The sequence below is a fragment of the Vombatus ursinus genome, unplaced genomic scaffold (genome assembly GCF_900497805.2).
Source record: "Vombatus ursinus unplaced genomic scaffold, bare-nosed wombat genome assembly UNPS02014784.1, whole genome shotgun sequence".
In the NCBI taxonomy this organism is placed as follows: Eukaryota; Metazoa; Chordata; class Mammalia; order Diprotodontia; family Vombatidae; genus Vombatus; species Vombatus ursinus.
The window spans coordinates 2,353,546-2,378,717 of NW_020954562.1; the positions used below are offsets into that span (position 1 = coordinate 2,353,546).

Sequence of the window (25,172 nt, forward strand, 5' to 3'; positions counted from 1 at the left end):
CAAATCCTTTTATTAAGGGGGTTTGTTCTGTGAAGTTTTGATTCAGTTGAATGGCCGCACTTGAAGACCCTGCGGGCCACACGTGGCCTCCAGGCAACAGGTTCCCCACCCCTGGATAGACCCTCTTTCCACATGCAACTGCTCCCCAAGCATCAGAGGAGACCTTTCTGTTTTTTTTTTCTTGATTTTTTTTAGGCAATTGGGGTTAAGTGACTTGCCCAGGGTCACACAGCTAGTAAGTGTCAAGTGTTTGGTCTGAGGCCGGATTTGAACTCAGGTCCTCCTGACTTCAAGGCCAGTGCTCTATCCACTGTGCCACCTAGCTGCCCCCCAGAGGAGACCTTTCTGACTCTGCTATTCAGGTCCCCCAAGGTCTAGCCCAGTGCTGTGACACATAGTAGATACTTAATCAATGTACCTTAAACAAGCTCTTCCATATTTCACATAATCATTCATTAGTCTAATCAGTGTTCCTGGACATGACTTGCCATCTGCTGTCATGATGCCTTTGCAGAGGCTGTCTCCTATGCCTTCAACCCTCTTTCTCTTTACCTCCACCTATTAAAATCCTAGGTTCCTTTAAGTCTCAGCTCAAGGGCCCCTTCCTATAAGAGGCCTTTCCCAATTACCTCAGGTATTTATGCTTCCCTCCAAAATTGTGGTAGCTAAGTGGTTCAGTGGATAGAGAACTGGGCCCGGAGTCAGGAAGCCCCGAGTTCAAATCTTGCCTCAGACACTCATTGGCTGTGTGACCCTGGGCAAGTCACTTATCCTCTTAATCTACTAGAGAAGAAAATGAGAAACCACTCTAGTATATCTGCCAAGAAAACCTCATGCAGGGTCACAAAGAGTTGGAAACGAATAATACTTCCCTCCAAAATTACCTTGATTTATTTTGTTTCAGTTTAGATGCAGTTACCTGTTTACATATTATATCCCCAGTAGAGAATAGAAATTCCTTAAAGCCAGGGACAAGTTTCCTTTTTTGTCTTTGTACCCCCAGGAGTTAATCCAGTGCCTGGCCCATAGTAGGCATTTAAGTAGGATTGAATTCAACTCTTTCCCTGGAACATCTTTTGGCCCTGCCTTGTTGAGATATGAAAACTTTCAGAGTCTTAATAATATGATATGATACAATATGATATATTTTTAGTATTTTAATATATTTTCTTATATTTAATATGTTTATATTTATGTACAACAATCTTAATAATCTGTTTATATAATATTATATATTATATGGGTACACACACACACACACACACACACACACACACACACACACACACAACTTGAGAGATGGGGAATAAAAAGAAACCCAGAAACTTAATTTGTCTACAGCAGGGGTGGGGAACCTGCTGCCTGCAGGCCACATGTGGACCTCTAGGTCCTTAAGTCCTGCCCTTTGACTGAATCTAAACTTTTATAAAAGGATTTGTTCTGTGAAGTTTGGATTTAGTCAGAAGGCTGCACTTGAGGCCCTAATTGCAATGCTCAGTCTGTCGAGGCCACATATGGCTTGCAGGTTCCCCACCCCTGCTGTGCAATGTCTTAAAAAGATCAAGCTTGACCACAGTAAAAAGAAATAGCACAGTAATACCTATATCCTCCATATTCTCATCAAAGACAAGCATGGCTAGTCTCATTCATTGTCTTTAATGGCTGAAGGAAGTTCAGATGTTGAAATGTTATAAATGAGGGGAAATTTTCAAAACCTCTTGATTTCTAATTAATTACATTATTTACTTGAAGAACATATTCCTTTCTTATTCATTAATGAGTGCCCAACGGGGTACAAGTGAAACAAGTGGGTTGTATCATTTCTCCCCTTTTCGTGTAATTTTATATGGGGTTGTTTGTAGCCAAGATAGAAAAAGTAGTTTCCCAAGAAGTAATTCTTCATAACCTGTTTCCCATATTGCAGACCTGTTTCTTTTCTTCACCTAATAACCCATTCACTCTTTTTGTGCTATGCAGTAGGTCCATGGCAGACTTTGTTAATCATTGATTGGTTTGACTAGGTGGTTGGTTGTTAGTGAAGAAATTCTGTCCTTCCTATTGATTTTGATCAATGTGTCCTTGAGCCACTGAGCCATTATTGTTTCCTTGAGGGGCATCTTACAGACTGAGCAGACAGACTAAGCATTGCAACTTAATTCACTAATCACTGGGTTTGTTACATGGAGCATGATTATGTATGGCTAAATCTACAGTGGGATGAGATTCTTCTAAATGAAATTTTATTGTGTACCAAGTCAAGACTCATTAATTTGAGACCCTCTAAATAGAATTGTTTGGTCATTCTACTGGGCAGAAGTGGCATTTTTTTGACTTGTATGGATTTGTTTGGAATTCTTCAGTAAGAGGTAACTGATACTTTTTTTTTTAAGTGAAAACTTTTAAATTTTTTTTCAAACTACATGTAAAATATTTTTAACATTCATTTTTAAACTCTTAATACTTTTGAAAGAAGTATTATTCCTTTAATATAGGTATTCCCTCCACTGACCAAGAGAACAATCCTTTGATGCCATCTTACTCTATGTGATGCTTCTCTGTCTTTCCATGCCCCTTCTCCAAGTTGCCATAGCAACACAAGATTTAACATGAAACAAAACACATTTAAATGGATGTGTTCCATGTTCATGATTAACATCCCACTTCTGTGTTAACACATATCTCTTCACAGAGACACCCCCCCCAAAAAAAAAACTATTTCGAAGAGAAAATGGGTCATGGGAAAATTTAGCCCACAAAGTGTTGTTTTAGATTTATAGACAGTCGTCTCTTCATTTTATATATAAAGCATGGCTAGGGAAACCATGTATAACTGAAATTTATAGATAATACAAATAATTGTTTTAGTGTGCAGATTCAGTTTTCTCTTCCACCAAGAGAAAGTGCTCAAGCCCTCTCGGCTTTTTAAAAGCAGAAAGAACTTGAAGCCCTAGCTACCTCCACAATTTAGCTCAGTTGCTAGCTTCTATGAGTGGACTTTCATCAATAACCTCAGTTGTTAGCATTTTTTTACAACCCCCATCCCCCACCCATTCAGTTAACTGTCAGTCAACAAGCATTCATTAAGGATTTACTATGTGCTAGACGCCGTAGCTGAGGGTACAAAGAAAGGCACAATCATGAGTGCATGAGTGATTTCTCTTCAACCAACCATAAAATTTTCCTTTGTGGAGTCATTCAATGTACACCTCGTTTACACCCTCGATAGATTAATTCTGTATCTCAAAGAGTTATTCCCACCTGATAGAGGTATCTGGGGTAGAATATATGGTAAATTTTTTTTGGTATGTATTGAAGAATTTAGGACTCCCCTTTCACCCCCCTCTGACACCATATATTATTATTAATCTCTCTTCAGTAAGTCTCTCATTAGACCCAAGTCTACCATGAAGCTCTTCTACCCAACAGCTCTATTATCACTCCCCTTCCCTGGCAGAAAGATACAGAGGAAGATGGTTCGACTCCGTCGCTCTTCATATAGTCATTCTGATTACAGAATTAACTAAGTTATATCTAAACCTCTGACCAAGGACTCTTTCATGCCCATCAGGCCCTAAAGATAGCCAGCCTTCCTCAAGATAGGTTTCATTGGCTGGTAAGTCTAAATGACTTCTCTTTCACTGGAGGTATTTAGGCACGGCCTGGATAATATCTCATCAGGTATGGTGTGACCTCTGAGGTATGAGCTGGACTACATGACCTCTGGAACTCTCCTCAACTCTGACATCCCTTGTTTCTGTGAGCAAAATAAAACATTTGTCAAATAAAGGAAATAGCTGCTAAGCATTTTTACAATAGATAAACACATGGATGAAACAGCTGCTCCAAGGTTTTCTTCCAGTCACGTAAATGTGTAAATAGGGTTAGCATTTAGTTGCTCTCTGGCTACAGGCTGTCCTTCCTTGAGTCTATATGGCACTTAATCACTTTTTGAGAAATCTTTGGTAATCATTCCCTTTACTATGTCCTGTATTTTCTCAAGAGTCTGCCTTGGTTCCTGTTATCTACTGTATACCACATGTCCAACCTTGTCCTACCCATCTCTGGTGCCTGGCACGTAAAAGGCATACTTGTTCATCAATTGCATTTATAATACTTCTCATTATTCCCCAATATAAACCAATTAGAGTGTTCTCTTCATTGACCGCTTAACCTTATAAGCCGTAAAGCACAAAACCTACCAATTATCAAATATTATTTAAATGATGATTATTAAATATTAATTAAGTGATAGCTACCATTATACAAGGTGTCTCAAAAGTAGTTTTAAGGTTGAATAGCTTAACTGAAATGAATTTAATCAATTAAAGCTTAAAAAGGTACTAATGTTTTTAGGATAGCCTGTGCTTATGTATATTTTAGAGACAGCTTAATTTTCTGAAAAGAGCAGTGAGATAAGGAACTAGGACACCTGGGTTCTAGCCTCAGTACTTTGCTGTTGAAGAGGCAGTGAGATACCATTAGTGGAGGGGACACTGGACTTGGAGGGAGGAATACCTGGGTTTAAATCCTACTAAGACTTTGACAACTGAATGACAATTGATGCATACATTGTTGTTTTATTTTGAAAGAAAATTTTTCATCCTACTACCTCTTTTCTTTGCCAAAAATAATGTACTGCATCAATCGATTCAGCTTGTTCTTTCCAGGTACTTTAAAATTCCAGTCCTTCTAATGGTGCTTCACACAGCCTCATCTTCTTCATCTGTAAAATGGAGCTAATAATTGCTAAAGCACCAGCCTTACAGATTTCTTATGAGTTAATGTTTGCAGAGTGCTTGCAAATCTTCAAATGCTATATAAATGTCAGCTATCATTAGGTGTGAAACCCTGACTAATTAAATTCTTATTCTCAATTTTCTCATCTTGAAAAATGGATCAAATAATCTCCAAATCACTTTGAGCTCAAAAATTTGATGATTCTATATCCTCAGGAGGGTTGAACATTCTGGAAATATTTGTGGAAGTAGAAAGTGCTCTGGGCTTGGAGGCTGAAAATTGGAGTTCAGTCTCATAGTTATTATTAGCAGTGTGGCTTTAGATATGTTACAGTTTCTTTCTTTTGATCCTCTTTTTTAAACATTTTGCTTCAACAGAAGACATGTTCAAGAAAATACCCAAACAACTCTAGGAGCAGAACATTCCCCCCCAAATGCTGTCGCAAAACCACTTAACAAAATGATTGCGACTGATGGTGCACATCATCTTCCACTTTGGTATTTCACCATTTGCAAAGATGTAGGAAATAATGTGTTTAAAATGCTTTGGAAATTTTAAAGCACTATATTTAGGGACATTATTATACTTTCATAATCTGGGATCAACATTGTCCATTGTATTTAGCCTGATTTTTTTTTTTTTTTGCCTTTTAATGCAGTCATCATTTATGCTATTGTGTTTATACAGTATATAGTGTTCTTTTGGCTCTGCCATCTGTCACTTTTTCCAAGTCTTCACATATTTTATTTAATTTTTCACATTCATTGTTCACTATGGCATGATATTTCATTGCACTCATAGACATAATTTCTTTAGTTGCTTCCCAATCATTAAGTAAATAGTTTGGGTCCAGCTATTGAATTACACATAATAATGCAATGAGTAAAAAATGTTAGCTCTTTCTTACTTACTTACTTACTTGAACTTCTTTGTAAAAATTTACTTAGTAATGGGACCACTGAATCTGAGTATTAGAAAGGTAGTGACTTTTTAATATAATTCCAAATTGTTTTTCAGAATGGTTAGAGCAATTCATTGCTCTACCAACAGTCAATTAGCATTCCTGTCTTTTCCACAACTTTTCCAATGCCAAAATTTTCAGATTTTTATTATCTCATCAACTTAATGAGGATGAATTTCTACCTCAGAATTGTTTTGATCTACAGTTCTCTCATGATGAGTGATTTTGAACATTTTTTCAGATGGCTATTAATAGTTAATATCTCTTTTTTTGGGAAAATTCTTTTGTTCCTATTCTTTGACTATTTGTCTAACTTTTAATGGCCCTTAATCATATAGGTTAATGCCAGTTCCTTCTAGATTTTGAATATCAGGCTTTTGTAAAAGATATTTAATTCAAATACTTCCCCTCCCCCAAACTTGGCCTTTTCTTCTTATTTTAGCTCCATTGATTTGTTTGTGCAAAAGACAGATATGGCCAGAAAATACTATGTTCAGTACTGGAGATCCCATATTAGGAATGACATGTATAATCTTAGAGCATCCAGAGGAGAGAAAAAAGGATGGTAAAGGTCCTGTGTTTATGTAATTTGAGGATCATTTGAAGGCTAGGGGAATGTTTTGTTTGGAGAAGAAAAGACTTGGGGAACACGATAGCTATCTTAAAAAATCTGATGGACTATGATGTTGAAGCTGAATTAGTTTTATTCTGCTTTTTCCTAAAGACAGAACTGGGAGGAATAGCTGAGAATTTCTGGAAGGCGAATGTAATTTTGACGTCAAGAAAAATTTCTTAACATGCAGCGTTATCCCCAAATGGAAAGAGCTTTCTGAGGATGTAGTAGATTCTCCCTTATTATTGATCTTTAAACAAAACCTAGGTGATTGTTTGCTAGGCATATTGTGGAAGGAATTCTTTTTGTGAGATAGATTGGATAATAGAACCTCTGAGGTCTCTTGAAAGTCTGAAATTCTGGGGTTCAATGAAACTGTCCATTTTGTCTTTTGTAAATCTTCTCTAGACATGATAAATTGTGAATTTCCCCCGCCCCTTCACAATTGTGAGAAGTCTAACTATTTTCCTGATAAATTTTAATGGTGTTTAAAAAAACGCTACAAAACTCTTTTATTTATTTGGATTTATGATGGTGCTTGTTTAGTAAGAGGCTGATCTAAACCTATCTTTCTGATACTTTTCAAGTAGTTTTGGATGATTGAGATTACAATCTGCTCTAGAGGATGAGAGGGAATGTGATTTAAGTGCTCATGTTGGCGGAGCTGTCCTCAGCAACAAGAAGGGTCATCTGTTTGGCAGAGAATGGAGAGTGAGAGAGGATGTCCAGGGATTTTGAGGTGAAGAGACTGGGAGAAGAAAGAGCTCCTGTAAAATGGCCAGTAAAGTAAGAGAAAAGACTCCAAGATGGGGGATGGGAATGGGAAGACATGAGAGGCTTTGGATTAACTTTTGTGGGTAATAAGATAGAGAACAGAATAAAAAAGACTGTCTTGATGCAGTGAGAGCCCAGTTTGAGGTTGGATAATATATGAATTTGTGATCTAGCTAGTTAGCGCCCTTATGAGACTTGCCCACCCACATTCAGCAACTAATGTCTAGGAGCAAGGGGGCAGATGGTGGGAATAATCCAAGACTGCTATTTGTCAAAAGAAAAGCATCAAGGGGACCAGGAGTCAAAGGATTAGAAGGCAGTGGACAGGGATTGGGAGAGGGCAGTGAAAGAGAGTGTAGGCAATGGCCTGAGAAAATACCAAAGGGTGGAAGGGTTGGAGGTCTCAAAGTGGGTGAAGAATAGGTTAAGGAGGGATGAGGCATAGGGAGAGGTGGAATGATGGAAGATTTTGGTTAGATAGGGATGGTCAGATAGGAATATCAGAGTTTCTAGTTAGGAAAGTGAAACCCAGGATGGGTTTGTATGTATGGCCACCATCTGTGCGGCTGACATGGGATTTAAGAAGGCTGAGGAATTGGAAGATTTGGGACAGGGGTGGGGAACCTGTAGCCTTGAGGCCACATGTGGCCCTCTAGGTCCTCAAGTGTGGCCCTTTGACCAAATCCAAACTTCACAGAACAAATCACAGGCTCCCTACCCCTGGGGGAGTTTGCTGGAAAATCTATGTGAATAGTAAAATCCTTCTTACAAGGGCAGGAGTTGGGGAAGGAAGGATAGGAAGATGGTGAGTCAGATGCTGAACTCCATGAGGCAGGAATTGATATTGATCTGGAGTTTGGTATGCTACAGCCACTACAATCTGGGTTGAGTGAAAAATTTTGATTGAGTAAACTTCAAGGGAGGAAATTTGCTGACTCGGAACTAAGGGGAGATATGAAAGTGATAGGGGTAGGAGTGGGAGCAGGCAGGAAGTATTCCTGCTCTGTCTCTAGGACCTGTGCAATGAAGTGTTACTAAGTTCCCTTTCAGATAATTAATAGGTTAAGTGGCAGACTATCAAATACACATGGAAAAATGATTAGTAGTACTCACGGAACCCAGGAGAAAATTTTAGGAAGAAAAATGTCATTTAAAACATAGGTGGCACAGTAGCTAGAGCGCTGGACTTGGAGTCAGGAAGACTTGAGTTTGAAACTCATTTCAGACATTCACTAGGTATGTGACCTTACTCCAGTCATTTAACCTCTGACAGCCTCACCTTGCTTATCTGTAACATGTGGATAATAGTAACCCTTACCTCACAGGGCTGCTATAGCTAATGAGGTAACATGTAGAGGACATGTGCTAGTTAATGCAAAAACAAGGACTTTATACTAATCGAAGGTATTAAAGAAAGTGTTTGTTTATGTCAATAAATGCATCAATTCCAAATTGGATGGTGCAGGCCATATAATTGCTTCTATAGCCCTTAGTAATACAGAAATTTGTTTAATAGTCCTCATCCCAAGTGATGTTATCCAGTATTTAGACTAAGTACTGTATTTCAGTATGGAATATTTTCAGTCCATGGATTAAAATGTTGAGTAGTATATATTCATCAAGCTTCTACTACTCATATGTTGAAGTTGTGCTCTTCCACCACTGAATGCCAGCAGAGGTGCAGGATACCTGTTATCCCAGGTAATTTGAGTCTGGCTCATTTAGGGGTGTGCTGTTAAATATTTAACAATCGGCTCTCCAGAAAGGGGGTGAGGGGTAACTTATAGACATGACTGGGTCTTAAGTTTAATCCGCAGTATTAATATTTTCTTCATGGTTTTCTTAAGTCCATACAATCAACAGAACAATAACTCAAGCCCTGATTAGTAGTATTTCTGAGGTAGAAACGCTCATAGGAGCTTCCTCCAGCACAGACCTGACTGATTCCATGCAGAGTGAGGAAAATCTGCCACAGATGAACCATTTAGTAAACTATAGCCTTGTCCTTATTCAAGGTCCCCACCCAAACATCAGTTGCTTTTAGCCTACTCAGGAGACATCTGGTAATAGATTCCTTAGATGATTTCCATGTTGCTGAAATACACTATGACACCTCCTCTTCCCCCACCCCCAACTCTAGTAGCTTCTTGTTACCTCTGAGGTCAAATATAAAGTCCATTGTTTGGCATTTAAAGCTCTTTATACCCTGGCCTTTTCCTACCTTTCCAACCTTCTTAGATTCAGTACCACTGGGCATTCCATCATGTTGGCCTATGTGCTGTTTCTCACATAGTACCCCCTACCTTTTAAACCAGACCTGTATAACTTGGCAGTAGCTAGGGGCCAAAATTAAAACAGGCTAAACTTCTTCTGACTGCAGATAGATTTTTAGTGGCTCACTTTCCAAGTAAAGGTATAATTAATGATTAAATTATTTTGCAAATAAACTGTATTTTTAAAAAGGGAAATATCAATTAATAATCAATTAATTACATTTATTAGGATTTTTATTTGTCATGAAATCACTACTCTCAGACTAGAGACAGAATGACGATGGTTGGTTGCTGAGGGTCACGTGGCAAACAGGAGAGAGTGCTCAGTGGCAGCCCACCCACCAAGTTACATGACAGTCACGAGTGACTAGTGGAAGGCGGGTCAAGCAAGGCATGGACAGAGCACTCATTACATCTTTACTTTCTTTCTCATTCTCTACATTTTTCACAGGCCACCTGAAATCCTTTGGTGGGCTGCATGCGGCCATATGTTGGTGCAGACCTGTTTTAAATTCTTACCCTTGCACAGTCTTTTCCCTGTGCTTGGAATACTTTCCCTCCCAACCCCTAAATTTTAGAGTCCCTGGCTTCCATAAAGATACCTCATGCCTCATACCTCAAAGACCCCCTCCAGGAGGTCTTTCCTATTTCATCCAGCTGCTAGTGACATTTCCTTTTAGGTTTTCCTCCATGTACTCCATTGCATTTGTTCTGATTTATGTATGTAGTCTCCCCCATTAGAATGTAAGTTCCCCAAGAGCAGAAACTATTTTTCTTTGTATTTCTAGTTCTTACAGTGTCTGGCACAAAGCAAACATTTAATAAGTACATATTGATGGTTGATTAAAATTTTCTGTGCCCCAATTAAATGGAACCCTTTCTAATTATAGATTCTGGAATTTCTAATTCTAATTCATGGTTGTTAAAACCTAGCTTACATTTTCCTACTTAATTACATTTTCCTGTTTCTTTATCCCTCCCAGATAAGAATATTCAATCTTTTCTGTATTAGACCAATAATCCTTTTCTATCTGGTTGGTACAGTGGAAAGAGAATTGTATGTGAAGTCAGAGGACCTGATTTCAAGTCCCAGATCTGCAAGTTACTACTATGGTTATAGTAAATTTCTACTTCCAGGTCTCAGTATTTTTTTCTGTAAAATTAGGGAATTGAAATTAATGAACTGTAAGGGACCTTTCCAGCTTCAAAACTCTGATTGTAGGAATGCTTCCCATAAAGCCCAAACTAATCAATCAGCCAGTCAGTTTTTATTCATGGATGTGCCAGGCACTGAACATACAAATACAGTGAAGGGAAACAATCCTTATTCAGAAGGGGAGACAACAAGTATAAAGAGAAAGGATAGAAAAAAGTACAAGGTAGTTTGAGGAGGAAAACACTAGCATTTCTGGGGAGGGTAAGAAAAAGCTTCATGTAGAAAGGAATGTTTAAGCTACATATTGGAGAAACAGAGGAACTCTATAAGACTGAGCTATCTGGAGGAAGTACATTTGAGGCATGGGAGATGGCCAGGACAAAAGCATTGAAACAAGAGATGGCATGAGGGGGGCACCTAGGTGGCACAGTGGATAGAGCACCAGCCCTAAAGTCAGGACGATCTGAGTTCAAATTCGACCTCAGACCAAACACTTGACACTTACTAGCTGTGTGACCCTGGGCAAGTCACTTAACCCCAACTGCCCCACCGCCAAAAAGAGATGGCATGAGGAAAAGAGAGATGGCCAGTCTGGCTGGGTCACAGAGTGTGGGAGGGGGAACAATGTCCACTGAAGCTGGAAAGATAGGTAGGCACAAGATTGTGTAGGGCTTTAAAATCAAAACAGAGAAGAGCTATTAAAGTTGTTTTTTTTTTTTTTTGAGCAAGAAAATAACACGATCAGATTGGAATTTAAGAGAAATCACTTTGGTAACAGTTTTAACATTTAGACTGGAAGAGAGACTTGAGGGGCTTGGAGAACAATGAGGAGGCCATTATCATAATCTAAGTGAGAGGTGATAAGGTCTTGAACTAAGGTGGTAGCTCTGTGAATAGAGAGAAGGGGTCTTAAGTGGGAGATGGTATGGCGGTAGAAAGCATAAGATCTGGCAGCTAATTGGATGTATGGAGTGAGGGAGAGAAAGAATAGTTGAGGATAACACCGTAGTTACAAACCTGGGAGACTAGAAGAATGGAGGTGCCTTCCACCAAAATGGAGAAGTTTGGGGAATGAGTGGGCTTACGGGGAAAGATAATGAATTCTGCTCTGGAAATGTTGAATTTGAGGCACCTCCAAGACAATCAGTTTGAAATGTTCAATAGGCAATTTGAAATGGGAGACTCAAGCTCAAGGGAGAGACTTTGATTGGATAGCCTCCTGTAAGTCATCTGTATAAATATGCTAATTAGATCTATTGGAACTGAGGAGGTCGCTAAAAATGAGAGGGTAGAGGGAGAAGGGTTGGCTTATGCATGTTGCTGAGGGTTTCTTACATTTCTACATATTTCCCCACTGAGTCATCGAGTGTGAAACTGACAGATTGCCAAGCACAAGTTTCCCTTTCTCCTAAACTATCTTTCTAGTTTGATCTCTTGCTGGAATTTGGACCCAGCTTTTCTTGCCCATAAATGCATGATGTGTGTATGTGTATAATTTTAATCTCTTTATGCCCTTACTTCTGATTCCTTTCAGGTGTTCAAATATTTACAACTAGATCCAGGAATGATTTGCTCTGATTAGATGGACAATTCAATTCAATCCCCATCATTCATTCACATTGACATACATGGTTAATTCAATCTCTTTAACTCTGAAAATGAGATAGAGTGGAAAAGGCACTGAAGTCGAATCCTGGCTGCCACTTTTGTGACCTTGAACAAGTCACTTCACTTTTCTGGGCCTCAGTTTCTTCATATGTCAAATGGGGGGATTGTTTTTGATTCCCCCAAGACACACTTACTCTATGATCCTGTAATTCAGAAAGGTTCCCTCTACCTTTCAGATCCTTTTACCCCCATATTTGCTGTTTTGCAGAAGTTAAAGGCACAGTGCTAAAAACAGAGTAGGGACATGTCTCCAGAGGCTCTTTTCATATCAAGAAGCCAGCATCTGTAACTTATTCTGAAACCACTTTTGTAAGCCTGTCATAAATGGGAGCAGAAAAACCACAGTTTAGCATTGAGTATGACTAAACTTTCCATACCCTTCGGCGTAGCAATTCACTTACTGGGAATATTTCTCAGAGAAGTCAGAGGCAGAAAAAAAATGTGTTTTTCAAATGTATTGTACATATATACATATATGCTTATATGTATATATGTGCATGGTGTGTGTGTGTACATATGTAACGAGGCATATAATATAAATGATTGCTGAGGGGTTAGAACATTGGACCTAGAGTTAGGAAGACCAAGTTCAAATCCAGCCTCAGAAACTTACTAGTTGTGTGACCCTGGGCAAGTCATTTAACCATTATTTGCCTTAATTTATAGGAAAAGGAAATAGCAAACCACTCCAGGATTTTTACTGAGAACACCCCATGGACAGTATTGGCTTGCTATGGTCCATTGGGTCACAAAGAGTTGGACACAACTGAACAACAACACATATATACAATATATGATATCTTTAATAATGTAAAACATGCACACACATAATTATATGTGATAATATATTGCAGGTATGCAATATATGAACACATTTACATGTGTATATACATATATAAAACACCTTTGCATATGTTAGTCTGTATATGCACACATATATACATATATACATCTGTTTATATGTCTACATATTAATAGTCGTCTTCTTTGTGGTAGAAAAGATCTAGAAATAAAGGAAGTGTCCATTGAATGGGGAATGGCTGACAAAACAATGGTATGTGCAGGCAATGGAATAATTTAATGAAACAAGAAATGACAAATATGAGAAATTTACAGAAACATGAGAAGATTTGTGTAAATGAATGCAAAGTGAAAGTAGAAGGCAGCAAAAACAAGAAAGAAACTAACCCTGACTTTGTGGGTGTAAATGAGATCACTAACAGGAATTTGAACTCTGTGTAACTGAAAAGCTAATGAAGGTCCTAAAAAACAGAGAGAGAACCATGGCTCCCCTCCCTTCAGAGAGGAGAGGGACAAGTAGGACGGGGCATTGTATACGTCATCGGCTGGAATCACCACATGGAGTGGTTTTGTTTATTTGTTTTTCTTTTTCACAAGGGAGGATTTAATCTGCAGGGGGTGGAGTCTGAAATGACTTTGCTATTAAGTCATATCAACTTCGTGAAGACAGAGGGCATCAATAAAATATATTTTTAAAAATAAAATCACCTAAAATAGAGTAGGGTTAAAAATGGTATGACAACTTAGAACATATGGTAGATCTTAATATCTTAATAGACTGGTGGATTCTCTGAGGAATAGAATGTCCCAGAGAGAATATAAAAACATAGGAGAGGCACAAGGAGGCAGGGAGGGGAAACAGCAAAATTGAAAATTTTGGGTTTTTTGGTATCATTCCTGCAAGTCAAAGTAGAAAGATGCCATCTAGCAAACAAAGAGAAACCAAATAAGTGGTTAGTAACTGGAGACTGGCTGAATCAATTTTGGTACATGGAGATAATGTAATATTCCTATACCAAAAGACAGAGCAAACATGAAGAATTCATAGAAGCATGGGAAGATTTATATGAAGTGAGAGAGAGTGAAGTAAGCAGAACCAGGGAAACAATATATACAATAACTGTAACAATGTAAGTGAAAAGGACAAAAAAAAAAGCTGAATATTGTATGTTTTTAATGGCTAAATTGAGCTGTAGAGAAGAGAAGCATTTCCTTCCTTTCATCTCAGGAGTGGCTGACTATGAGTGAGGAATATTGTACAAGTTGTCAGTTGTAGCTAATGTGTTGATTAGTTTTGCTAAAATGCTTTTTTCCTTTTTTAAAAAATCTTTATTTCAAGAAATGCCTTTTTTGTTTAGAATAGAGAAGGCTATAGTCAGAAATACATATTATAAAAACAAAAAGTATTATTTCTTTTAAAATTTATTTTTTAATTATCGAGCATTTATTTTTTCTCCCTTCCACTTCTCCACCTCTCCCCCCCCCCAAAAAAGAAAAAAGAAGAAAAAAACATTTGTACTAAATAAGCATTGTCAAGCAGAAAAATTCCCATATTTGTCATGATGAAAAATATGACTTATTCTTATTTCATCACTTCTCTATCATTTCATTGGTTCTCTGAAACATGGTTGATAATTGTGTTGATCAGAGTTAAGACTTTCAAAATTGTTTTTATAATGTTGATGCTATGGTATGTTATCGTTCTGCTCACTTTACTCAAAATAAATTTGTACAAATCTTTCCAGTTTCTCTGACACCATCTTTCTTAACTTCTTAAGGCACATTAGTATTCCATTTTAGTCATATGCTCTAATTTGTTCTGCTATTCCCCAGTTGATGGGTATCCCCCTTAGTTTCCAGTTGTTTTCTATAACAAGGAAAGCTGCTATAGTTTTATTCTCATGGGTCCTTTTCCTCTTTCTTTCATCTCTATGGGATGCACTTCTAGTAATGGTATTGCTATGTACAATTCATTCACTTTTGGAGCATAATTTCAGATTGATTTCTAGATAGCTATATCAATTCAAAATTCCAACAATGTATCAATACGCCTATTTTCCCAAAGTACCAACAATATTAGTCATTAGAAACACTCTAGGCAGAGGTGGGTCTTATCTATACTTCCTTGATATATTGGCTACTCACTCTGATCTCTTCTCTGATCTATTTCTCTAGAATTTTTTCCTGAACACTCTATAACATTTATAGCTGAAGTGATTTGGGGAGGTCCATCTTGTTTAGCTTGCTACCTAAGAACAATGAAAAAGACTGAGTTTTTGAATGGTTAAGAAGCACTTGCCAAAAACAATGTGGTTATTGCTTTGCAAATCACTGCAATCTATGATTGATTTTCATGTGTTTTCATTGTTTCTGGGTTAGTCCTTTTGGTAGCACTTTCATTCTCCCGGCAAGAGAGGCAGTAGACCTAGTGGATCAAGTATAGTATTGGACAGCCCTGGAGTCAAGAAAACATTGGCTTAAAGTCCACCTCAGATACTTAATAGCTGTTAGCGAGTGACTCAGTAAGCATTTATTAAGGGCCTATTGGGTGCCAAGCTCTGAGTTATGCTCTGGGGATACAAAGAAAGGCAAAAGATAGCTCCTGCCCTCCAGTTACAATCTAATGGGGGAGACAACCTGCAAACTATGTACAAACAAAATACAGACAAGATAAATAGAAGACAATCAACCACGGAGAGTGGACTGGTTTTAAAGGGCATCAAGAAAGGCTTTTCATAAAAGGTGGGATTTTACCTGGGATTGAAGGAAGTGAGGGAAGCCAGGAGGTGGAGATAAGGAGAGAGAGAAAATGCCAGGCATGGAGGACAGCCAACAGAAATGCAAGGAGTCAGGAGATAGAGTGTCTTGTGCCAGGAAGAGCAAGGAAACCATTGTATTTGGATAAAAGAGTACTAGGATTGGGGGTAGGAGGTCTTTGAATGTCAAACAAAATTTTTATTTGATCCTGGAAATATTAGGGAGCCATTGGAGTTGATTGAAAAGGGAGGTTGATATGGTCAGATTTTGCACTTTAGAAAGGTTACTTTAACAGCTGTGTGGAGGAAGGACAGGCTTGAAGCAGAGAGACCAGCCACCAGGGGTTAAGGTGATGACATGGGCCTGCATCAGGGTGGTGATTGTATCGGAGGAGAGAAAGGAGTTTAGGTGTTAGAGGTAAAATTGACAGGACCTGGCAACAGATTGTATATAGGAAATGAGAGAAAGAGAAAGAGAGAGAGAGAGAGAGAGAGAGAGAGAGAAGTCAAGGGTGCACCTAGATTGTGAACCTGGGTGACTAGGAGGATGGTGGAAAGTTAGGATGAGGGAGGCATCTGGGAGGAAAGATAATGAGTTCTGTTTGGACATGTTGAGTTTAAGATGTCTACAGGACATCCAGCTGGAGATGCAAGTCTAGAGTGTAGGAGAGACTGCATAGGTTAGGGCTGGAGAAGTAATTTAAGAAACATCAGTATAGAGGTAATAATTAGATCCATGGGAGCTTGTGGGATCAAGTGAAAAAGGAGGAGAGGCCAGCACAGAACTTACATGGGGTTTTCCATAGAGTTAGTGGACATAACATGGGCAAAGATGCAGAAAAAGAGACCGAGTGTTCAGATAGGCAAGAGGAGAGACAAAAACCTAGAGAAAAGAGAGTATCAAGGAGAAGTGGGTGATCAGCTATGTCATATGCTATAGAGAGTCAAGAAGAATGATTAATGAAAAATGGCCATTTGATCCGGCAGTTAAAAGATCACTGGTAACTGGAGAGAGCAATTTCAGGTGAATGAAGAGGTCAGAAGCCAGTCTGTGAAGTAAGTGAGAAGCAAGGAAATGGAGGCATTGATTATAAGTGGCTTTCTTAAGGAGTTTAGCCGCAAAAGGGAGGAGAACTATAGGATGATTGCTAGGGGGAATGTATGGATCAAATAAAGGGTTTTTTGAGACTAGGAAAGACGGGTATTATTGTAGGCAGTAAGGAAACCACCAGCAGACAGGGAGAGACTGAAGATAAGTAAGAGAGTAGAAATGATAGGGGTGACAATCTTATGGAGAAGACAGAATGGAAGGAGATTCCTTGTGCATATAGATTTTGCCTTGGTAATGAGAAGAGCTTATCTCTTCTTGTGAGTCACATGAAGGAGCAGACAATGGTCAAAAGGATCTTAGTGATGGGAGATGGAGAGAAAAAGGAACTTTTGGTGAATAGCCTCATTTTCTCAGTGAAATATGAGCAAGGTTCTCAGCTGAGAAGACAGTAGGAGAGGGAACTCCAGAAGGTCTAAGAAGAGATGAAAAAGTTGGAAAAGTCACTTTAGTGAGTGGGATAGTGGGTTAATTAGGGAGGCATGAAAGAATTTGCTTGTCACAATGATTTTCTCCATCTTCAGTGAACAGTATTTGTATAAGTAGGAGCAAAGACAGTAGGTATGGCTTGGCAGGGCAAGATGGGTAATAGACTAAGTAGGCCAGGTACTAGAGAAAAGAGGAGAGTATAGAACTGAACCAGTTCAGCAAGGGGTTAAACTGGGAAAGATAGGAAAGTATAGCTAGCCTAAGGGCAATGACCGAGTTGAGAAATGAGACGTTGAGGGTTTGGAGGTCATGGTGAAAGTGAAGAACACGGCTTAGGGTTTTGAGGGAGAGGTGGAATAACAATAGATGATAGTCATAAAATGGAATTTCAGAGTTCCTGAACATAGAACTGGGTGGTGGCAAGAGCATATTCATGACAAAGTGGGGTGGGGTAGAGGGATAGATCGTATGAAATAAATTGAGGAACCATGAGAGTACAGTGTTTGAAGGGATATCAGTATGTATATTTAAGTTTCCTTTATAAGGGCAGGAGTTCAAGAATAGAGAAAGACTGTGAGTCAGACAGTAATCTTGTTGAGGAAATAAGAGGAGTGTCTTGGAGGCTGGTAGAAAACAGCTACCCAAATTTTGGCTGGGTGGTACACATGGATTGAGTATACCTCAAAGGAGGAGAAGTTACTGAGTGGCAGAGGTAGAGCCTAGATGTTGTAATATGGAGTAAGGAGTATTCTAACTCCTCTACCATGACCAGGGAGTCAGAGGAATAAGTGAAAGTGCAACCAGAGCTGGAAAAGGTGGCCAAGGAGAGCTGTGCCATCAGGAGGAGCCAGGTCTTGGTGAGAGCTGAAAGAGGGGTTAGTGGAGGATGGAGAATATGGTTTGGATGACGACTGCAGTAGGTTCAGAACTGGGAAATGTAGGTTGGGTGGTTGTCCTTCGTTCTAGAAGAGGACCAAAATGACATCACTATGTAAGAGTCAAGTTATAATGCAGCCAGCTGTGGCCGATCAGATCAATATGAGTTCAGAATGCTCTACCACAGGTCAGGCACAAATAGTCTGTGTGAACATTTGGAGTGGATTCTCCAAATTTGCACATCTCATGTCTCTTTTGAGCTACTTCAATTCTGCTTTGCTTATAGAGCACAGCACCTTCTCTGATGAGGGCACGGAATGCTGGGCAGTTCTGTGCCAGGGTCTCCCATGTCATACAATCAGTTCCAAAGTTCTTAAGAGAGACCCTGAGAGTGTCCTTGTATTGCTTCTTCTGACCACCCTGTGAGTCCTTGCCCTGTGTGAGTTCTGCATAAAATAGTCTTTTAGGCAAAAGTGTGTTTGGCATTCGAACAGCGTGGTCAGCCCATCATAGTTGTGCTCTCTGTAGTAGAGAAGGTAGTTTGTTAATCATTGATGAATGAATTCAGGCAGGTTGCCAACGTTGACTTTGACCTTTAGGTGGAGTCAGTTAAACTCTGCAGATCTCAGTTTTCTCATCTGTAAAAGGAGGACATTGGACCTGGTGACTTCCAAGGTCTCTTCCAGCTTAAATCTAGGATTCTATCAGTTGCTGTGTGTGGGCATAGCCTTCAAGAACCCAGGATCATTATACCCCAAGGAAATCTGTAAGTTTCCAGGTATGCCAAAATAGTCAAATAGCAGTCTGTGATAACAAAGATAACAAAAACAGAGTGTATGCCCATTAATTGGGGAATGGTTGTTAAAAACAAAAAAAAAGTAGTATATGAATGTATTATTGTCTTGCCACCTTGGGATCCCTCTATCCCGATTGGCAGTTACCTGTCCTAGATCATTATTTCAGGAAAGCCCCAGGCGCCCCTTCTCACTTTATTCCCTACTCTCTGCCCTTCTCTTCCTCTCAGACTCTTCTGGAATCATGATTGAATCAACTCTGCAATTGTTCTTTCAAAACACTCATCATTCCTGTAACTTTTTAGATGAGAGTACTTCTTCTTGATTTTTGTATGGTATGTTGTGCCCCTATTAGAATGTAAATTCCTAGATGTCAGGAACTGGTTTTACTTTTGTGTTTGTATTCTCAGCACTTAGTGCAGCACTGCTTGGCTTACTGTATGCACTTAATGTTGTTGGGGTTTTTTTTTCATTCATTCAAACATAGAACCATTGTTTCACATTCCTGAAGATTGTGGCTGCATCACAGCATATAGTTCCCCATCCTCACAATTTAGCCTCCCAGTCTGCTGAAGTGGTTAGCAGCAGTAGCAAATAGTGTCCTCCACAAGTTTTGTCCTCTGAAAGCTTGTTAAAACCAGGGGAAAGAGCTATGCGTGCCCTGGAGCAAAATTTTCAGCAAACAGAATTTAGTGTAATTCTGTTCACATCTCTTCACCTGCCTTTAGCAAGCTGTCATAGGTTTAGCCTGGCTGCTTATGATAATGGCAGCCCACCACAGAGGAAATCAGGCAGAGAAAAAAAAATAACCTTGCATTATCATCCTCAACATTGGGGATTGGGGAGTATGTGTAAAGAAATATTATGAGCTAAATTTGATAATAATTATTTAGCACAGGTGACTGGTTGTGAAGCTTAAATGCATTGATCTATGTGAAAGCATCTTCATAAGAGCAAAGCGGTTTAAATTATGAGCTGTTATTATTATGAGCAATCAGGGTTTTGTCCAAGAAGAAAAATGGCTGTGTGGTTGCTGAGAAAAACACTTTAGGAGAGCTGGCCAGTGCTATGATATAATCCTACCAGCAATATTTTCCTGGGGTCATCCAGCCATGTTTTTCTTGAAGCTTTACATAACCTGAAGATAAAACAGCCACATTATTGCCATATAACAGGGCTATATCCAAAAGGGAGAGGGTTACAATTCTTCCTCATCCTTTCCTCTACCTAATTTCAGGGACATCTGAGTGTCTCTATCAGATACAGAGTGGCTAAGGACAGGAATTATATTGGCATAGTTCTTTTTGCAAGGTGGAACGTAATAAATACTTTTTGATAATCAGGATGCCTAGCATATCCAAACATGCCCTTAAAACTACCATGTTATTGGGAGTTCTAGGTTAATCATTTTAAGTGAAAGTTGATTTGCTTCTATGTGTTTCTTTTATTATTGATTAAATTCATTCTAAGTAATTTCCATGAATTTAATGGGTGGCTCTCTAAAAGCATTTCTAATCCATTCTTTGGCATTCTCACATTTGGAGACAATTATGCTTAATTTTTTTTGTAAATTGAATAAATTACAGTTAGAAATCTTTCACATAGTAGAGAATTTGTGAATTCAAAAGACACAAAACAGATGCAGAGCAAGCAGATATATATAGGTAGTTACTACTACGAAAACATAAAGAAATAAAAATTTTAATGTAAGGTAAAGCATAGGGCCACCAGCAACCTATGGACAGCTGCTATCATAGAGTTAAATTTATTCTTAAAGTAACAAAGAAAATTAGAGTAAATAGTGATCGATAACAATTATGGTAACTGTGGACTTTTTTTTTCTCTTAAGACTTGCTCCAAGTGATATTTTATCCTAAAAGTAATATGCAAACAAATTGGTATTTAATATTTATACTATTATTTTACATGATATTGTTTAACATGTAAGGTGTAATTAAGAGACAAAGTCTCATGCTTTCTCATCTCTCAGTTACGTCACCTAACTTTCCTTGCCTGTTTAGATAGGCATCATTATTTACCTGGTGGCAGACTTCTGAATTGTAGGAATCATGCTTAAGAAAACTTAAATAGTTTAAAAAGGGTGTATGCTGTGAAAAATTAACTCTGTCACATGATGACAAATGACATATTTTATCACAAGATTGATAGGACCAGACCTATGATTTATGGCTTCTTTAGATGCTACTGGGTTCATAGAGTGTCAACATAAGCTAATAGATAAATCCACCATAAATACAAATTTCAACTAAGGAGGTAATAAAAAGTGACAAACTTGTGTGATTTTACACAATTTCTCCTTAGTTTCATGGCCTGAATTGCTCATTTTCAGGGCAAATGCATTAAAAGTAAAACAAACTTGTACTCATGGAAGACTGCAATACTTGGATTATTAAATTTTCAAAATATCTGACCATTATTCTCCCTGGAACAAAAATAAGTGTAGAAAATTGGTCAATTTTCATTTATGCCTAGAATAAGGTATGACTTTAAGTTGAAGAGAGTAAGTGTTTGAGGCTGGATTTGTACTCAGGACTTCCTGACTCCAGGCCCAGCGCTCTATCCACTGTACCATCTGGCTGCCCCTTGGTCACACAAGGCTGAAGGCTTTGGACCTGACCTAGGGTTCGTCATTTACCATTTGATTTAGGAAGTCACTTTCATCTCACTGAGCCTCCCTTTACTTATCTTTAAATGAAGATAATTAGATTTGCAGAGCATTCTGAGGAATAAATTAGATAATGTGTGTAAAATTTGCCAGGATTTTCTGAGTACCTACTGTGAGAGTTTTTGTTTTTAAATTCCATCAGACCTTTAAAACCTAGAAGGCCACATGGAATCTCAGCTGTCAGGGAGGGCGGTATTGTACAGTTGAAAGGATACTGGGTTTTGGAGACCTGCCTGCAGTCTAAACTGTGTTCCTTCCTACCTGTGTGACTTTGAGGCCTAGAGAAGTTAAGTGATTTCCCCAGTTTCCCATTTTGTAAAAGGAGGGGGTTGGATGGATTTTTAGGGTCCCTTCCAGGGCCAGATCTATGAATGTTTGATTATCTGTATGCAAATTATGTGTTTTGTGAATCAGTTATTTGTAAAAGCAAGTTGCTTCTAGAGTGAAAGCGTTACTGTTGACCCCGGCAGAGTATGATTTTGAAGGTTCAAGTCTTGTAAGAAATAAATAAGTAAATGAATGAATACACGAATGAGTGAGTGGATGTGCTACAAGTAACTTGGGGGTTGTTATGTGCTTTCTAATGCCTCTTAGGAGGCCACTGAGTACCGTGGTGGATAGAGCTGTGGGTCTGCAGTCAGGAAGACTTGAGTTTATTTTTAATTATTTATTTATTTGTTTGTTTGTTTGTTTGTTTTGGCTAGGCAATGGGGTTAAGTGACTTGCCCAGGGTCACACTGCTAGTAAGTGTTATGTATCTGAGGTCAGATTTGGACTCAGGTCCTCCTGAATCCAGGGCTGGTGCTCTATCCACTGCGCCACCTAGCTGCCCCCAAGACTTGAGTTTAAATGTCACCACAGGCACTTACTAATTGTGTGACCTTAAGCAAGTCATTTGTCTGCCTCAGTTTCTTCAACTATAAAAAGGAGATAATAAAATACCTACCTCCTAAGGTTGTTGTGAGGATCAAATGGGATGATATTTGTAAAGTGTTTGGCACATAGTAGGAACTTAATAAATCCTTCCTATTAGTGCCAATAAAGTGAATGAACCATAATGAATTATGAAAAACAGCTACTTTGTATACAGAAATAAAGTGGAAAATTATTAGCCATAGCAGAGCACCTTTCAAAGAATGAACACTGCTTAAATAACCTTTGTCTAATTGTGTTTTTCAGAAATCAAACTTAAGAAGCACACAGATCCAGTACTATCTGTGCCTCATTTTAAATAGCCATTTTTTCAGTTTTTTGACTGAAGTTGGAACACATTTCGTCATCCTCAGGTAACAGACTCCGTGATCATGACTCCATGCAGAAATGGTTGGTTCTGCTTAATTCAGCTTTGTCAAACTCTGGGCACTTTGGTACAAAAGCATGGTTTAAACAGAATTGATTTCCTTCCTTTGACTCCATCTGGGATGAAGGAGGTGGTGTGTATGTGGTTGTGAATCTAGACCTGTGATTTCATCCTCATGAAGAACACTCAGTGGGGAAATCCTCTCTATCGGTGCACACCCGAAACTAGTCTGCAATTTATAATCTTGGCAAGTTGCTGAGAGCAACAGCGGCTGGTGCTCAATCCAAATCTTCCTGACTAAGGTGGCCTTTTATCCTCTATACTGGAGGGGTCAGACTTGGGCTGGTGGCAGGCCTCATGCAGCTGGCAAAATTCCCAAGTGCGCCCCAAACAGATGAAAACAGTTGGGAAGTGTTGAACAAAATACATAAAAATACACCCCTGATAATATTATTTAATGTGTAGTTTTATAAATTGATATATAGCCTGCAGGAGTACCTTTCTATTGGAATTTGTTTGACATTCCTGCTGTAGACCGTGTTACTTCTCATGAGTATGGATATCCCCAAATAAATTGGACCCCCTTAGTATTTCTTCCTGTCTGGCCTCTAGTATACATATTTTTAAGGAATTCATCTGGTTTGCTTTTGGGGGGTTGAGGCAGAATGGAAGTGAGGCAAGTTAGCAGTATAGTGTAGTGGATAATGAGCCGGCCAGGAAGCTCTCCATTCAAGTCCTGTCTCTGACACATACTTGCTCTTTGACCCTGGGCAAGTCACCTAAACTTCCAGTACCCCTGGAAACTCTCTGAAGGCTCAAATTTCCAGAGGAGCTGATGATCTGCACTGATAGAAGATGATGCCTCACTGGAAACTCCCAATATCAATGAGAGTACAAAAGAAAGAAAGTCTAATTATGTTATTCCTTGCTACATACTCATTTATCTCTGCAGATTACTAACTCTGATTGTGTTTTTTCCCCCTTCCTTTTCCTTCCTTCCTTTTGTTGTTTCCAAAAGTATTTCTTGTTTTGTCTTCTGCTCTGAGGCTTCTCCTAGGGTGGCATATTCCCTAACCTGAAAATCTGACAGCCCATTTTACCCTGAAGCAAACATCACCAGAAGGGTAACGGACTCAGATTTTAGAGAGAAAGTGATGGGCTGAATCTCTCATTCCTTCTGGCAAGGCAGAATGGGGTTGGGCTAGACTCCTCTGTAGAAAATTCCCTAAGCTCAACTGTTACTCCTGCTTCTTTTATCATAGATTTGCGGCTAAAAGGCACTTCAGAGGCCATTTAACCAAGCCCCTGAGACAAGGAAAAAATTAAGTGACCTTAGCCAAGGTCACACAGGTGATTCACATTCAAAAATTATAGGTCTTTCCACTTGGGAATCTACATTTTAAGGGGAATGAGTGTATCATTTGGTCACTGTCTCTTTGTCTTTAAACTCAGGCCTGACTAAATCTGAACAGGTGATTTTAAAATTTCTGGTAGACCAGCATTGGTGCTATCTATAAAAGTTGGATTTGTCAAGCAGATTTAATGGTGAGCTCATGGTTTAAGGGAGTGTGTTTAAACTTACTTAAAGGAGCAAATCATTTTTAAGAGCACTTACTTGGCAATGCTATGAAAACAGATGTTTGCTGTTGTTGTTCAGTTGTTTTAGTCATATCTGACTTCATGACCCCATTTGGGGTTTTCTTAGCAAAGATACTAGAATGGTTTGCCATTTCCTGCTCTAGCTCATTTTACAAATGAGGAAACTGAGGCAAACAAGGTAAAGTGACTTGTCCAGGGTCATACAGCTAGGAATTATCTGAAACCAAATTTGAATTCAGAAAGATGAGTCATCCTGACTCCAGGCCCAACACTCTATCTGTGCCATCTAATTGCCCCATGAAAAGAACAATAACAAAAATGAGTTTTAGCTTTTCATTGAGCAAGAGGTCTTGTCAAATGCATTTGGTTTTATTATTCATACCTGTGACTTCTTTAGTGCATGTGTGATTTTATTTAAGCCTATGATCCTCTGATTGCATGTTCTCTTCTTATTAGTAGCTGACTAATACTAGAATCATGCTGGTGCAGAAAGGCCTCATAATTTGGTTTTGTTTCAGCTGTATCAGTGCCCATCTACCTAAAACTGAAGCTTCTCACTGGCAGGATGTCATAAAGGATTTGAAGCACATTCAATTTCTCATCCAAGTAAGTATTGATTTTCCCATCCTCTCCCTGGGTTA

The 25,172-nt window shown here is 38.8% G+C and overlaps 1 protein-coding gene across 2 annotated transcripts in view; it reads left to right on the top strand.

Annotated features, from left to right (window-relative positions):
• The window catches only part of IL15 (interleukin 15), a 142,067-nt gene that overhangs the window by 109,831 nt on the left and 7,064 nt on the right, over window positions 1-25,172 (top strand). For both annotated transcript variants that reach the window (XM_027867009.1, XM_027867008.1), the window contains 2 exons: window positions 22,812-22,918; window positions 25,050-25,137. In XM_027867009.1, the coding sequence (XP_027722810.1) occupies window positions 22,812-22,918; window positions 25,050-25,137 (195 nt within the window). The remainder of the gene's footprint in view (window positions 1-22,811; window positions 22,919-25,049; window positions 25,138-25,172) is intronic.